The sequence below is a fragment of the Anser anser genome (genome assembly GCF_964211835.1).
Source record: "Anser anser genome assembly, chromosome: 3".
Lineage (NCBI taxonomy): Eukaryota > Metazoa > Chordata > Aves > Anseriformes > Anatidae > Anser > Anser anser.
In genome coordinates this window covers 114,547,068-114,564,494 of record NC_139722.1, presented here as the reverse complement: position 1 = coordinate 114,564,494, position 17,427 = coordinate 114,547,068, and the positions used below count along the sequence as shown (strand labels likewise).

General features: G+C 35.5%; 1 protein-coding gene and 1 long non-coding RNA gene across 9 annotated transcripts in view; one reads left to right on the top strand and one right to left on the bottom strand.

The window, feature by feature from the left end:
- EML6 (EMAP like 6) overlaps positions 1-17,427 on the bottom strand; it is a 135,091-nt gene that overhangs the window by 95,786 nt on the left and 21,878 nt on the right. The window contains exon 1 of one of the 8 annotated variants that reach the window (XM_083832343.1): positions 4,899-5,523. The exons of 5 other annotated variants lie outside the window; for them this stretch is intronic. Coding sequence is in view for 1 of the 3 variants with exons in the window: in XM_083832340.1 (XP_083688466.1) it covers positions 4,451-4,524 (74 nt within the window). In the remaining 2 variants the exon portion in view is untranslated. Of the gene's footprint in view, positions 1-4,450; positions 4,589-4,616; positions 4,718-4,898; positions 5,524-17,427 lie in introns of those variants that run through there. 2 more of the 8 variants (XM_083832342.1, XM_083832340.1) reach the window with 2 other exon arrangements.
- On the top strand, positions 4,714-6,050 carry LOC310898035. The gene is made up of 3 exons (XR_014582904.1): positions 4,714-4,846; positions 5,091-5,201; positions 5,517-6,050. It is a non-coding gene; the product is annotated as an uncharacterized lncRNA (long non-coding RNA).

Sequence of the window (17,427 nt, the reverse complement as noted above, 5' to 3'; positions counted from 1 at the left end):
AGCACACTCATTAATAGCCTTTGGTACGCTAAGGATACTGAAAGTGTCCTGGAAACACAAGGGGCTTTTTGACATAGATGTTATTTCTGACTTTTTCCAGAACTAGCATGGGGTGTAACAGTGTCAGCATCTTGCAAAGTTATAGCCATTCCTGCAACTCTAGAAGTACTCCTCTCTGTCCTCAGGCAATTACTGCTGACCAGTTCTGGGCCATTGTTTGTTACTTGAGCCTACAGAGTTATCCCACCACATTTCAGTAAAGTCTGCTTGGCGGCTCAGAGCTTATTAGAAGCCTTGGCAGATCAGGCCCATGAGGTGGGGTACATAACCTTGCTGAACACATGGATTGTGGTTGCAGCACAGAGCTGCAGCAGGTTCATAGAGTCAGGTCAGACTTAAAGATTAGTTTTGATCAAGTGATTAAAATCTCCCCCCAGTAACAGAAGTGAAAAGAAGCAAGAAAAAAATCTCTTAAAATGTAATTGTTACTTTTTTTAGCAAAAATGTTCTGCACTTTGAGGCCAGCTGTGATTTACAGTCCTATGCATCTGTACAGACAGAAAAAATGGCAGATTTAATAAAAGGGAATGGCACTGCAGCACAGTCCTGCAGCACCATGGCTCCTCACCACACATGGCTACAGTAGCAAAAAGGTAATATGGTTCTCTGATGGCATATTTATTTTGTACATATCTCACAAGTATTTTTCAGCTCCAAGTTTCTGCCAGTGAAAGGAAGTCTTAGGAGATTTTATCCAAAGCACGTTTAATAAAGGTCATTGAAAGGTAAGTATAAATAACTGTTGATGTGCTCATGAATTGTGTTTTTTGAACAAGTGATCTGGGAAAAATATGCAGTATTGCTTATTAGCTGCAGTAGACCAGACACATGCTACTGTATAATTCTCAAATTACACTACCATATACCATTTTCCTCCTTCAGCTTTCACATGCATGCACGGAGTTTCCATTTGAGTGTAATTATATTTGCATTCATGCTTATTATTTCAGCATTCCGAAAATATCTGAAAATAACCCCCCAAATGACAAAAGTATAAGAGTGCTGGAAATTTTCATGTGTAACATGGTATGACTATTTTTTCCAGGGAAGAGCTAAAGATAACGGAAATAGAGGGTCTTGGCCTGGATTAAGAGAAGGGCAGAGATGCTGCTAGACAATCACGAGATGACTAAAACTGCACAGGTGTGTGTGGTTTGGCTAAAACAGCTACTGCACTTTTTCTGGTCTAAAATAAAACCTTTTTTGGGGGGGTTGTTGTTGGGTTGTTTATTTTGTGTGTGTTTTGGTTGTTTGCTTGTTTCTGTAGAAACAGCAAGAGAAGCTATCAAAATTATAAATTAGAAATGAGAAGGAATAGTTTTTTCAGATAATTGAAGGATTTCTGGACAACCCCTTGCTGCAGCGTTTCGTTCTTTGCTCTACTTGAAAGTTATGGATATGTAAGTGTGAAAATCATAGCAACCACAGCAAAATTAGACATAACATTAAGACTGAAAAGACTCTGGCCAAAAGACATGAAAATAAATACCAAAGACACATGGCACTTTTTGATATAAATATTGCAATTTTGCAAAATTGGTAAGATGAAGCTGAAACAATCAGTTGTAAAGGAAAACCTTCGCATTCATCTGTTATTCATAATTTTAAGGTCAGTCTGAATCCTCTGACTGCAAATACAATTTATACTTCAGATAAAATATGTAACTGAAGAAATTATGACCACTGTCGCATGTTGTGGCCTCCTTTATTTCCTGTGTTCACCTTATTTCAGTTTGACTCTGCTCAAATACCAGATTCAAAGTGCAGCCAAAGCAGATGACACCAACTGCACAGTGCTGCTAGCAATCAAACTTCCTATTTTTCTGATTTCATCACACTCTGGAGCTGAAAAGACTAAAAATGGACTGAACGTAGCTGTGCCTTTTCTCCCAAAAGTATGGATGTGAACATAATTCAGGCAAAGATTAAGCCAGTCAGCTCTAAAACTGGTGGTCACAATGAACAGTAAATATCTGTGCACTAATTAATTGCCCAAAGCATGATGATGTCAATCAAGTTGCACTATAGTTGCTACAGATGGGTCCTATGCTTGACAGCACAGCTGAAGGTATTCTTTCCGGAGGCTGATTCAGTAATTAACTGCTTTGGGATTTCCTGGATCTATTCTACTTTCTGTATAGCTAGCAGTCATCAGGGAATATAGCTGTAACTATGCAGATCACTCAAGACACAATCCAAGTCAAAACATTTGCAGATACATCTGAGAAAGAGGAGAGAGGAAATCAGAAGAAAACCTCGGGAACAGGACAGACAATACACATCGCTAACAAAAAGAGGGATCAAGAGGGAGCTACAATATGAATAAAACATTGGAGAAGACAAAAAGAAGACACAATAAGCAAGAAAGCCCAGAGAAGAATGGTCAAGGAGAAATATAGAGAACAAGGAAAAAAAAAAAAGTCACTCTCATAACTTTTCTGGATCACTCCCACTTTAATTTTTAGTTTAACAGATTTCATCTTGTTGAAAATCCCTGGGTATATTCACATCTATGACAAGTTGCGTGAACTGACAGAACTCACAGGATCTTGTTTAAAAATTCACACAGGGATTTTATATATATATATATATTTGCATATGCTTGCCTCCAACTGATTAGCAGAGATCAGGATTTTCCACCCAGGAAAAGTGTTTTTATTTCATGTGCAATAAGTTACATTACTGCTGTTTCCTACTCAGGCATTCTACTCATGATAAATCTGTCACACAACATTTTGAGTTTAAGCACTTTAATAGAAAGAAGTAGGGAAGAATGAGATGTTGACTCAATATTATGTCAAGTGAACAAAGGCCGAGCTGCATTTGATCAGTTGGAAGCAGATGATAACTCTTTTTTATGAGGAAAGAAGTCTACAATACACGTCTACAGAAATGATAAATGTGGTAATACTAAGTGTGGCTGAAGGAAAACATTAATTTTAGCTGCCCTAGACTATGTGGAGCTTTCAGTGCTACTGAAAAGGCTTTCCTTTCCTTTGCATACAGCCAACTGACATTTCTTGTGACCTCACAGATACGCAAAGGCAAGACCACCAATCTCATTACTTTTCAAAAACATGGTATGGTACAACAAATAATAATCAGATCACACTGAGGGAGATAAAATAATTCTCCTGTGGTGGACAAGGGATTAGATTTAGGTTTACTTCTGTACTTTCTGAATGACAACAGTTCACGTTCTGTGGCCAGTTGAACCTCCACATGCTAATGGACTTCTAGGTATAATAAATAGCAGAATCTTGCACAGTACATGGGAATTGGATGTATCTACATTAGCCAACACACGCAAAAAAGCTGTTAATCTTTACTGCTTGTGCTGTATTGGAAGACGTAACAAATGGAGTGATGCATTGGTTATATATATGGAATATACTCTAGTTTTAGGACTTCTGGTAGCAATAGAACTGTCAACCATAACTCAGCATGGTTAGGTGTCTGAGGTTGGCTATGCTCTTCTTTAATTCTGATCTCTCTTTCCACTTGGCCTAAGCAGAGACATGTCACTCCCTAAGAACTGTAAGGAGGACAAAACTGTTTATGCTGTTTCGTAGTAATCAGCTGAAAGCTCATGCTCTCTTGGGTTTTCAAAGAGACTATCTTTCCCTATACTTCAGGGGTTGAAAAATAACAGAAATGAGAATGCAAGTCTAGTATAATTGTACAGAAATTCTGCTCCTGTTTGGTGTGCTGAAGCGCGTATTGACAAAGATTACATTGAAGCTGAGAACATAGCAGAACATATAGAAATTACATTTAACATTAAATTAGGTCTATCACCTAAATTTCTAGTTACAATACATCAGTCACAAGGTCAGAAGTATCGGTTTTATGAGTACTCGTTAGGCTTCTGAAATTCTATTTCACCAGCTAGTTGTGTACAACACAAATACAAACACTATTCTTAAAAGACTTGAAGACTACCTTTAATACATACATATTCTAATTCTATGTTCCTTTTTCCAAGCAAATCAAATTTAAGAAGCTTTTATACAATAAACCATGAAATTTTTTTGGGGAAGTGCATTTACTAAAATGGATGTGACATTTGTTAGCTTATTTTGTCTGAAACAACCTGAAGATTATAAGTATCAAGTGTCTATTGTGTATGAGATTACATAAAGATTCTGTACCTCAGTTACCAATTACCACAAGATTTTCAAGATGTTGCTAGAGCACATCTAACAGTACACTTACATGCTAAACTTCCTACATTACAGAATTTACCTAGTTACACAGAGCCTATTCTAACTGCTACAGATGAAAGGCATATCACTCAGCAATAGACTATTAATATACAAATAGCAGATAAATACCACTTTTCATTTAAAATAATAATAATTAAAGATTAAAAAGAAAGCCTTGGTTTTACCACACTGTTATACTTCCAGTGACGAAGCTTCCAGCATCATAGTAAAAACCAACCAAACAGTTCACCAACAACATATCAATACTTGAGATATAAAATCTAGAAAGGTAAGCACTAGAATACCAAAGAAACAAATTTAGAAATTAATGTCAGCATTTCCCCTGCTTACCTTTAGCCTTCTCTCCTTTCTAGCACAGGTTCTATGAGTCATTGCAACTCAGCTGATTTCAACCACTGCTGATTTGAAACAAGCTAAGTGGAATGTTGTTTGTAACTGCAACGTGGGCAATAAAATGAACTAATAGGTAGGGAAAGATCATACCTTTAAACTAATAAAAATACTAAAAGATTTGAGGAATTAATTTTCAATTTCTTCAACAAACAAAACTGGAAAATAAGGTACTTTTTGTTGTTGTTTGGAAAAGCATAAATAAGTTTAATGAGTGCTTACCAAGTCTCTTGAGCAGCTTCTCTGAGTCCAATCTAACAAAAAAAATTTGCATCTAACCCCCTATTTCTTTCCCATCCCTCTTCCAGCTGATCCAGATTTGTTACAAACTGACAAACCTGGCAAATCCAGGTACAGGTATTTTAATTGCCCATTCCTATTTACAACATCTGATTTCTTTTTTTTTTTTTCAAGTTCTGCAGGTTAACTAGAGGTGAAAGACTCCTCTAAAGAAAAATGTATGCTTAACTGGTGTTAGATCACTGAAAATCCTCACAGAATTGAGCTGTTTTTATCAGAAAAAAGGTAAAGATCACATCCACATTAATTTGATAGCACAGAATTGATTCCACAGACTAGGTCTTTGGAATCTGTGTCTAAGACACATTTTATGAAGTATCTCATGTAGTTCAGGTGTTCACTTGGCTGTTATCAAGTGGGTGTTTTCAAATGTCTAAGGAAAGGTAGCTCATTTTGAAGCTTTATACTGAATTAAAGTCATTACTTAATCAAAGGATGCAATTTTAACAGAAATCTGTCTCATAGTGCTGCCTATAGTTATTTAAAATACTTCTGAAGCTCAGTTGTTCAAACTGAAGTTTTACAAGATTTCTCTCTCAGGGTCAGATGTGTTTTGCTCCACTTGTGAAAATGTGCCTGCATACATCCAGCTCATGTGCCTTAGAAAATGACCACCAAAGCATATCTGTTTGATCCTGGAATACGCTCTGAAGATCCTGTATGTGGGTAACAGGACTTCAGCTACCACTGCTCCTTCCATCTCCAAGTATTACACTGGATGCAGGAGCTGGGAATGGGGAGACTGGAGGTGAAAATATCTAATTTGATTTCTTGATTGTAGCAGCAACAGAAATCTATGCAACTACCCAGACTTCTATCTTCTCAGAACTTTGAAGTGAACACAATTTCTCCAACTGCACATTACTGCTACCAACTGGATGGAAGTTTACTATCAGAGGATGTATCTCACCTTCTAGCTGTTACTCACTTAAAGGCACTGTAAAGGTTAAAGGACTGTAGGTTAAGGGGCCTAAGTAAAAGATAACAAAACATATGTACAGTTAGCTCAGTGCCTCCCTCTTCATCATGATAAATAAATCACCCTTTCTTCCTAAGGGCAGCTTATATAAATATTTCCACTACAAAGAATGGCAGATACCAAACGTATCTGCAAAAGGAAACCTAAAGTTACTTCTTCACAAACAGCAGATAAGTGGTGACTATAGACATTATAACTTCCAGCCTTTGTCAATTTGAGAACTGTAATTCAAAGTATTTCAATAAGCTGTCATTTTTCCAAATTTATTTCAGTCAAATTCTGCCAAGTTTTTGTAATGGTTGTATTTTTTATGATACTGGCTAACAAAAATCATCCTAACACATATTTTACTGAGAGACCCATGTTTCCTATTAAAACTACTAAAAATACTGAAAGAACTACATAAACACACTGAAAGCCCTTAAAAATCTTCCTACACTCAACACATAGAAATATTGCTGAATATCACTATGAAGTATGAAACTATTACCCTCTGCCATAGAGGTGTAAAACCCTAAAGATATGTGAATTAAACAAGTTTTTCTCACTTGTGTCTGGTGAAAGACAGAAATTCATATTGGTCATTTTTAGAATTTAAATAACTGTATATACAGGTTTAAAAAAAAAAAAAAGAAAGCTTTTCCTGATTATCTCTCTTTCTTGGTTCATTGACTCTTTTTATGAGTTAGCATAATTGTACGATGCTTAATATTAAAATTTGTACAGTCACTAAAAAAAAGGTTTTAGTTTCTCCACTTTAAATTTCACTGTTGATATTTTCCTGTTATTATTGAGTATTTTCTCTAAGTCATTTACCATGATGTTATATAAGTACTTTTTATGCTTTCCTTTAAAAAATGAATGAATGAAACCAAGAAAAAAAAAGTAAATGGCTTTATTAGTTAGTCTGTACATCAAATTCACCCTAGCACAGTGGTCCACACAAAAGCAGATTGCCTGAGGAATGAGAAAGTCCATTTCAAAGTCAGTTTTATTACTCCATCAGCCCACCGTCTAACCAAGTAAAAGAAAAAAAATAGCTTCAAATGTAAATGTTAATACTAATTATAAAAGTCAAAGTAAAATCTTTCTTTGCTTTTGTGTCTTGGAGTCTCACAGAAGACCATATAAGCTCCATAAATGTATTTTTCATACTACTGTGGGCAGGAGCAGTGCTTTTGGATGAGAAACTAGTTCATCGGGACTTGAAAATCAAATGACTTCTTAGACATTTATGATATAAAATCTTATTCTTGAGATTACAATTCCAAAAATCAGGAGTTAATACTAACATAGTATTTTAATGATATTTAGGAAGAATACATGTACTCCTGTTAATGTGAGCATTTCTGGAAAGCCTATATATACATGTGCATAATCTGTATATACACCATAAAGAGTAAGCACATTCAAGCTAGAATACATTCTATGTCTAACAAAACCCATGGTGTATATCCTGGGGACAGTACAAAAGACAGATGCAGGTGCACCAGGCATCCCTTCTCTCTGCTCTGCCACCAAGATTCACCAGCTCCTCTGCTGCAGATGGCAGCAGAAGCTACTTCTACCAAATGTATCTATTCTACAAATGGTGGCATCATAAATGAATATTACTTAAAGCAAATGAAATCATAAAGTTCAAAGAGGCTCAGGCTGTCTACCTTAATGGCAGGTAAAATTCTGTAAAGCTTTGATGGCTTCCAAGTACCAAACACTACAGAAAATAGGTCTCTTTTCCCTTCTTTAAGTATAGAAGATGAGCATGAAGCATTAAACAGTATCTCTTAAATGATTCCACTTTTTATTTTAGTCCTGTGAGGTAAGATTAGCACAGTCAGTAACAGAGTTGTATTAATGAAGATAGCACATATTGTGGGTGTTAACAGTGTCAATGAGCAAAGCCCATTTAAAACTGTGAGGAGTAGCAGTAAACAAAAGCCTGAAGACAAATTCAGATGATCTGTGTACACATGAATGCAGCACTTCACAAATCTTATTACAAGCTTATCTTCAAAAAAATCTCCAGAGAATAATTTCTATGATGCTAAAAAGAATCAAAGGAGACCTACATGATGCCTATATCAAACAACCCTCGGGATGAAATTCTCTTTCACCACTGCCTATAGAAAGACCCTGATCAGACTTACAACGGAAGTGTTTCAATAAACTGGCAAAAGGTAAAACATGGTCCTCCCCCTTATGATCAGTACAAAATTTAAGGCTGAACAAATTCTTAACTTGAATATCCCCTAATATGGTGTACCTCCTTACTCACTAGGCCATGAAATTCTCTTTTTCAACAACTAATACCAAAATGTAAATAATTACACTGTCTTTGAAACTGACAGTGCTTAAGTACCAAACTAAAATTACACCGATTTGAAGAACAAGCATTAGCAGTCCACACTTAGTAAGACATCACATCGTTTTTAATATCCTATTGACTTTCTCATTTTAGAGGAGAGAGCTTTTATTAAAAGAAAAGATTACAAAGCCATTCTATGCCATGTACAAGTAAGACACATAAAATGCATCACAGTTCAAGATACATACATACCAGCCTTGCATAAAAGAGGTATTGATTGTAAAAGAACAATCAATGCATTATCAGATCTACAATAGCCGAAGATATTACTCTGAGGAAATCTGAAAGCTTCCATTCCAGTTGCTTAGAAAAGAATAATCAATGTAGTATCAGACCTTCAGTAGCCAAAGAGGTTATTCTGGGAAAATTAGAAAGCTTCCACTTGAATTAAAAATTATTTTGCTTTCACTGTACTTACTATGACTTCAATCAAAAAGTAATATTAAATATTTTTAATTTATATTAATCATCTTTTGTTCCACATGTTTCTGCATCTCGTAGAAACTTTAATCAGTTTGATACTCAAATCACTATTTTTCTATACTAGCAAGTACTCATACCTAACACCTAGTAAAACTGGCATATCTTCCTAAGGATTGATATAACTATGTACTTGTTATTTATTTTATCTCAGATTTCAAAAAGCATGAAAATAGACTGAATGGCCACTTCTCCCTTGTTTCCAAATATAGTCAGAGAATTCCCTTGAAGAAACATGAAAGACCCTCTCTTAAATACCAGGTTTAGTTTATGTTTAATTAAACACTGTCCAAATGAATATTTAATATAGTATTAACTATCAGATTAGGTTGAAATCAACTGTAGCTAACACAAGGTTCTACTGAGTTTAGTCTTGCTGAAATAATTTCAAGAAGTGACAGACTGATTTCAGCAGAAATTATGAGTTAACTTTATTACTAAACTCAGAACACTTATTTTCCCTCAAGACTTCAACCTCTTCTTAAGTTTAACACAACTTGGCAGCATACAGCACAGGAGTGTTCAAAACTTCAGCCATGATTAAAGCCCAAGAATCATCCCTATAAACGTGAGTGGTTGTACAGAGCAGCATAACAGAAGTGAATCTGTGGGAATGGAATTTAGCACTGGGGATGTGATGTCCACACCAGACACATCTTAATTCACTTTAACTGCAGTCTGATCCCATGGACTTAATACCACCTAGCAGCTGCTAAGCAATAGCACGCAGAAAGCATGAAACTATTTTACCCAAAAGGAATCCAGTTTACATGCATTAAGACTGTTTATGATACGAACCAATACGTGGTAGGAGATTGGGAGATTTGTTTCAAAAGCATGCTCTGAGCCAAACTAAATGACCCTAGCTAACATGGATGAACTCAGCAGCAACAGTCAAACACCACTCGACACAAGGCACAGATGATGATTTAAAAAAAAAAAAGTGACACTTTACACAAAATTTGTAAAAAAACTTGATTTTAAAAATCTTGAGTGACCACAGTCATCTTCCAAAGATGTCAGGAAGCCTCTACGGGAACAACATTGTTCAACATGACTTTTACAATGTTTCAGAGCTACAGATATAGAAGCTTACCCTTAAATACCCACTTTAGAAAAATTTATGATGTACCTAATAGGCTATTTAAAAGCTAATCTAAACAATTTTGTAGATGTTCTTAAAAATAAATACTTTAAAACCTCTTAACGCTAATTTACCTGAAGCCTGAAGAGCTTTAAACTTGCCCAATTTGTAAGGTGGATATTGTGAGATTTAAGTTATTAATAACAGGATTATGTCATGTGGACCATCACACTTTCCAAGAACAAGTCAAAGAATACCATGAGTGTCCAGTGCATCTTCTCAAGAAGTAAGGCAAACATATGATTTGTCAGTGCATTCATAATGTGAAATTCCCTAAAGGAAAAGGCTATACAAGAAAGTCTTACTTAATGCATTCCAAGCTTTGGCTGCAGTGCTTAAAGAACTATATACAGATTTCATTCTGCATTAGCTTCAGAACAGAAGCATATCAAAATAAATGCTTTAAACAAATGATAAATAGTTTGGTTTACACAAACAGAATGCTTTCAAGTGCATATTAAAATGTAATGTTTGATTGCATATTGATGCATCTACAGAACATTTACAATACACTGGGTACCACTTTTAAAATTTTGTGTCACAAACATCTTCTGGTCAGATTCAGATATTCTTATCTCCTGTTGTGCTCTCAGTAGAGGGAGATAGATAAAATGGGAAGCAAACACTTTAATGAATGCTGCATCAGAGAATTTCCCAGATTTGCCATGGAAGATGCACAAGAAAAATAGTAAAATTAATTGTAACTTTGCTCCTTTTTGAGTTCCACGCTAATACAGCTAGACTGTTAATGGTATCTCCAGGTATGTTATAATCTGCAGTACTAACCCACTTGCAGTTCAGCCAACAACGCAGAGGTTAATACCTTCTGATTACACTTGTATTTTTGAAAGTAAATGATTAGTAAGTCTAATTGCTGTGTGACACATTCTTCTCTCCCTTACAAAAACATCAGACCTAGTGCATTGAGAATCAACTAAAATTTTAGATGTTAATCTGTGCAATGTATTTTGCACGAATTTTATTTTTGTTTTATGCAGACAGCTGGAATAAAATATAAAAAAACTCAATTGAAAAAAATGGAAAGCCAAAGCATTATTCCACTTTTGTGATTTAAATATCAAAACTGTAAAATAATACACTTCTGCTTTTATTATCCCATAATGAAATCATAAGTACCTTTAGAAGCGTTTGCATTTTTACTTTGGAAGAGAACTTCATAACCTGACTGGAACATACATTAAAAAAAAAATTCTTTTGACGTGTCATTAGACAATCAGGTCTCTTATTTCACTGGAAAAGGGCTGAGATGACTGCATGTAATTTTGCTAATATTCATGCTACCTTACTTTGCTGAAAATATGTCTCACCTGACCTCTTTTACAGCCATCCCCCCACCCCCAACAACAGCAGAGCAACGGCCTATCAACATTAAAATAGGTAGATGTTCTACATATAAAATTTATTTGAAACATATGCTTTTAATTTCATTAAATTTCATTAATCTTCAACAGATAGAATAATTGAAAGCGATACATATTAAATGCTAATACATGGGATTCTTCCAAGCAGATCTCTGAGAAGGCCAAAGTCTACTCTCCTGAAATCCAGGCTTGTGATCTTACTTAACCACCTTGCTGCCATCTCTCAGGAGCTTGAATTCCACCACCTCATGACTGCTGCATCCAAGTTTGCTCCCAACCTTAGCATCCCCAACCAGTTGTTCTTGTTTGTAAGTAGAAGGTAGAGCAAGGTGTCACACCCTGTTCATTTTTTGATCACAAGAGAATAAGTCTATTTATTCAGTTATTTTATGCGCATTTTTATGTGCATATTTTATGCAACAAAGATAAACACCCTTTCAGACGCAGTTCAACAGTGTTAAGCAAAAAAACATGAAGATTGTAATATATTTTTCCAACAGTTCCTCATTTTAAAACCACCTTCAAAATCTACATAGTAAGATTAGAAAGGTGATGTTTTTAAATTTACATAATCTCTCTACAATAATACACACGTTAGTCACAGTTCCTCCCAGCCAGATGTAAATAGCCTGTTACATATACAGATTATCTCTATTACATTTCAGTTGAGTACTTTGGAAACAATCCTCAACAAGAGTTATTAATGATTGTTTCAGGAGAAACAATTGTATTGATGAACACGATAAACATTTCACTTTGTTGTACAACTGAATGTAAGCAACATATATCAATACTGCAGGAAACTATAGACATACACAGAAAATAAGAACATTAGCAAATAGAGAAAATTTTCCATTATTTCTTTGTGGTTTATACTAGTCTAGATAGTTTGGACAGAACAATTTATCCACCAAAATGTGGGAGAGAATAACACCAATAGTCCCTGCTACACTCTTTGGGGAAAGCCATCTTTCCTGGCTACTGTATAATACTACTGCAAACTACTTTCTGATATACTCTTATTTGTATTAAGTTTAAATCTCATATGAGAGCAGAGAAGAAGAGTAAAGAAAATTATTACACTCTGATGGGCTTTATTTCTCTACTTCTATATTTGTGAAAATACAGAGATGCATAGCATGATCCTGACAGCTTCTACAGGTGACTGAGTTTTGGAGTGGCTGACTGCTAGTGTTGCATCCATCTTGGCTTATAGTACCCCTAGGACCTCTAACACTGCTTATTATCACCCTCTTCAACATGACAGGTTCAAGTTCTCAGGTGTATTTGTTAGCACTTTCCTGATTGGCTTTGAATATTTAGAGTTAGATATTTAATTGCCAAGCCTTCAAATTAACAGATTCATCTATAAAAGCAAATAAACTACTTTCAGAACAGATTCAACACTGGCCAACTATCACCTATGCTACTGAAACAGTAGCAGTTTTGGCCCTTGGTATTTAGTGCTTTCCCAGACAAGGCCTGGGCAAGGTCTGGAAAACAAAACATGGAATGGACTCTTCCTGTCATCTGGACGCTGTCACCCTCTTTTGGAGAAGAAAAACATGCAAGTGGGTGGATACAATTTGCACCATGCCATTTGGTCTCAAGGCTGGAGAACCAAATGCCTTTAGTGTTTTATCTAGTAGAAAAAAAGTCAGTTGCCCCTTGCCCCAACAGTACTCGTCGTTTTGAAAGGCTACAATCAACTGAACCTCATTTGAGAGAAATACACACTTTAAGCTGTTTAAATCAGCACCTAATTCTGACAGATACGGTAAACAATGATCCTGTGATCTTATGTTGACAGGGAGCAACTATAACAAACATCTAGATGAACACACAAGAGTGAAAATAGAACAGAGGAAAAAAAAAGACGCAGGCTGGACAGAAATAAAATAAAGACAGCAAGGAAATTTTCTATGTATTAGGCAAAGAATGTCTCTGAGTCAGTGCAGAGATGAGAGACCTTTAGCCAGCCTTTAGGGAGGTGACTATGGGGTCATCAGTCTAAGCAGATTGTTGCAGCTGCGTGGGCGTTTGATTGATAACTATGAAGTCATCTCCCTAAAGGCTAACCAAAAGCACTCATTTTTATTCACTGTCTCAGCTAAGCTCATTTTTTACAGCAATGTAAGAAGCTAAACTGTGAGTATAATAAGCTGGGAAAAAAAAGGAAAAAAATATGAAATCAGGAGTTTACCTTAAAATATAAATTAAGATTCTAATTAAGAAAAATAAAGATTAAATGTCTAACAAAATAATGTTCAAAGCTTATGATCTGCTGCCAACTTTTTCCCCACGAACTGAACACCTCAGGGCTTTCTGAAACAGCTGATCAAAGCCATATGCTAAAATTTTCAAAATAAGTTAGGTTCATAAAATACCCCCATATCTTTTACAACTGAGCCTGGGAAGTTCCACATCAGGGAGCATTCGAAGAACAAAATAGGAGAGAGACATACTTACTTTTAGTTCCATTTAAGTTATGCCATTTGGGCTGCTGGATGCCAAACGTAAATAGAAACTAGTTCTACCTAGCTGACTCAAGGGAGCCAGAAGAACAAGTAAAATATAACATTTTAGAAAGAGTAAGCTAACAGTCACAGAGGAACAGCAGACAGAACTGGAAATGCCATATGAAATGCTGTATCTGTCTTCAGAAAGAAATGAGGAGCTAGATACCCCCATGATCTTCTGAGCTGAATGTAATGTTTTATGCATATGCCTAATGTTTATGCTGAAATAAATCACAAACAGAAGGGCTTTAGTATAGAGAGGGCGTATGATATTACCAATACACTAGATTTGGACATGTCATTATAAAGCCAACAGACCAAACCACAAAGAACAACTCCTGCTTGTGACAGTCACTTTTTTGCCCTCATCTGGAAAAAAAAAAACTGTTATCTAGTGTTTAAGTCCAGTACATTCATAAACTGAATGAAGGGACAGCATCACTCAACACTACTACCACCACGATAAAAGAGAAGGTACCCTGAAATTAAAAGAGTTATCCAGGGGCGGCCACAATCAGTTTGCGCTTTTGAAGCTGGTGTACTCAGAGAAGAGACCATAACAATCAAAGAGAGCACAATGCTTTGCAACGGCAACTACGATCTCATACAGGAAGGGAATTCCCATTCCCATATTAAAAAAAGTTTATGTATTTTATCTACTATTTGCTGCAATGCAGACTGAACTAAAAATAAAGTTTTTACTACTACTTCATTACTAAATCATGGTAAAACTGTAGACAGAAAGATTTCCACAGAGTAATGTTTCTCCTGAAACCTTCTTTAACATTGATAAAAATCCTGATGTCATTTTAGCCATACTATTTTTCCATGTGCAGTATTACTCTAGCTGCCATGTAATTTAACTCGCATTAAAAATTATAACAATAGTGCTTGACTATGGATTTTGAAGTTGTGTGTTTGTTGGGGAAGGGAGAGGTTAAGAACATGAGACATGTATTTCATTCCAGTTATTAGAATATAATCTTTGTAATTAAATCACAACACTGAAAGTGTTCTGCAGTTACTAGATCTATTATCATTGAGTTTCTGGAAAATATTTTACTCACCTTCTTCATCAAGCATCCAGGAAAGAAAACATATGAAACTCTTCTATTTCAAGATTTGACGTGAAGAAATTCATCATCTTGATAAATTTCAGTAGGCTAGGTTTAGGAATACATTAAACAGGCTATATTAAAGTAGTCCTTATTTGTTATGAAGCATAGGAACTGATGATAGAAAGGAACTTTAGTGAAGTATACGTAATATACTCCTGAGGCCAAAACTTCACTTCAGTGAATTTGGCACTAATAATGATTTAGAAGAAATATTTAAAATAATACCAATAAAAATAGACTGAAGTTTCTTAGTGTAGCAGAAGCTGCATTCAATTGCTTTCAGGTCATATTGAATGAAGGCAAAAGACAAACCAGAATCATATTTATTATAGTCACAGGCATGAATGAAAATGTGTCCTATTTCTAAAAGACGACAGTTTAATCTTTACCAGTCCTAAAAGTGTACATTGCAGATGTGAAATTGTATGATGAAGCAAGAATACGCTGAAAACCCCTGTATACACAGTGGAAGTTTTTTGGTAGAATGAACATTATTTGTGCAGGATGTGTGTTTTGATAGTCTGACAGTGAGGAAGTTTTGCCTATTGACAAAAGAATATGACACCATGAAGCTGACTGTTGCATACTTTTTCACTTACTTGACAGATTTGTAGATAGGAATATACATTCAGCATTGGTTGGATTTGTCACGAAGCAGAAAATACTTTGAAGAAAGTTTCAGAATAACCCCCTCAAAACCAACATACACTAGGTTTAAAATTGATTTCTTCTCCATTACTACAATAGCTAAGGAACACAACTGAGACCTAAGGAACATAAGAGATTTTAGTGCAGTTGCTTTTTGCAGAGACCTCATTGGCTTGCATTATCCATCACTCAAGGGCAGAAGCAGATACCCATTCTACCAAGATACACAGCTATCACAAATTGGCACTTCGAGAACATAGTTGGAGCTACAGAATCTAATAAGTGCAAGAGGCCTGACACAGATAACGACTGTTACTGTGTTGAATCTCAGAAGAAAAAAAAGCCATAGCAGTCTTTCAAATCTAGGAATGGTATTTGCTAATAATGCTGTAATGAAGCTGGTCCTAAGGATTTAGTTTTCTGAGATCTAGAACAAAGTGTGTTTCTTATCTGCTAGTGACAGTTAACTACTTTCTACACTAAAAATAAGGAGGGACTGTGTTTAAAGATTAAGATTCTGTCCCCAGAGGGAAACAACACAGTGGAAGAAAAGAAGATAAATGAATCTCATTGTCAAGAGTTCTAATACTACTGGTCTGAAATTATGGTGGAATAAGAATTTTTGGAAATTAGTTTATCAAAAGCAGAAGTGAGACTTATTCCTAGTCAAATTCGTTACTGTATGAACAGACATTTCTGGGAGAGACATTCCTGTTTATCTAGTAACTACACATATTTGCATAGATTGTGGCTGTGAGTAGCTCTATCATCCATAAATCAGGATACTGTAATATGAAATAGAAGCATTTTTGTTGTTGTTTTTTAAACATAGAACATTTATGTGAAACTTTTAGTCAAAACAATTTATTTAGAAGTCAAATACATGCTTTTGTTGTGTGTATATATAGATAGATACATTAAAAACACAAAATAACAAAGCAGAACACAATCCTGACAAAATACTAAGGTGAATAAGTACACAAACTATAACTCAACTGGTAGTAACCTGTGACAGCAGCAGAAAATGTTTAGTTTTGAGGGGGTTAGGCTGATTAAATAGTTACATCTGATACGGAAGAAGGCAGAAAAAATTGTGCAGTGCACTTAACTGTCATCATGTATAAAGTAATTCATACTAAGCTAACTGACAAGGTAAAAGAACATTTACCTCTAGGCAGTAGGGAGTCCCACAGATTCAAAACAAAAAATAAAGGATACCCCAGGGAATATGTGAAATGCAATACACTGGGTACAGAGCACATTCAGAATAATTCCATCAAATAACTATTTAATATGGCAAGAAACAGTACATTCCAAAGAGCTTTTTTTTTTTTTAAACAGCAGTGTATTCATACTTGATTTAATCTGACCTCTGCTGAAAAATAATAAACCATGGTTATGCCCAATTTATCTTATAACTGTTAGACCTGATGATTGGTTAACTGAAATAGAATTGTGAAATTACAGAATCACAGAATTGTAGGGGTTGGAAGGGACCTCGAAAGATCATCGGGTCCAAGCCCCCTGCCAAAGGTTCCTTAGAGCAGGCTGCCCAGGTAGGGTACGTAGACACAAGTGTCAAGGTACTTGCCAGGTACGCTGATGTAGACACAAGTGCCAAAACATTTCTAGCTCAGATAAATGGGCACTTTTCTCAGCTCTTACAGAAAAGTCATATTATATCTCACATTGTGTCAACTCTGAGAAAAATACTACCTAACCAGATTAATATATTCTTAAGGTAGGCATTTACAAAAATAAACAGGTGTCACCAACCTTCTATGAAGCTCTACGATTTCTTCACATAAGCATTAAC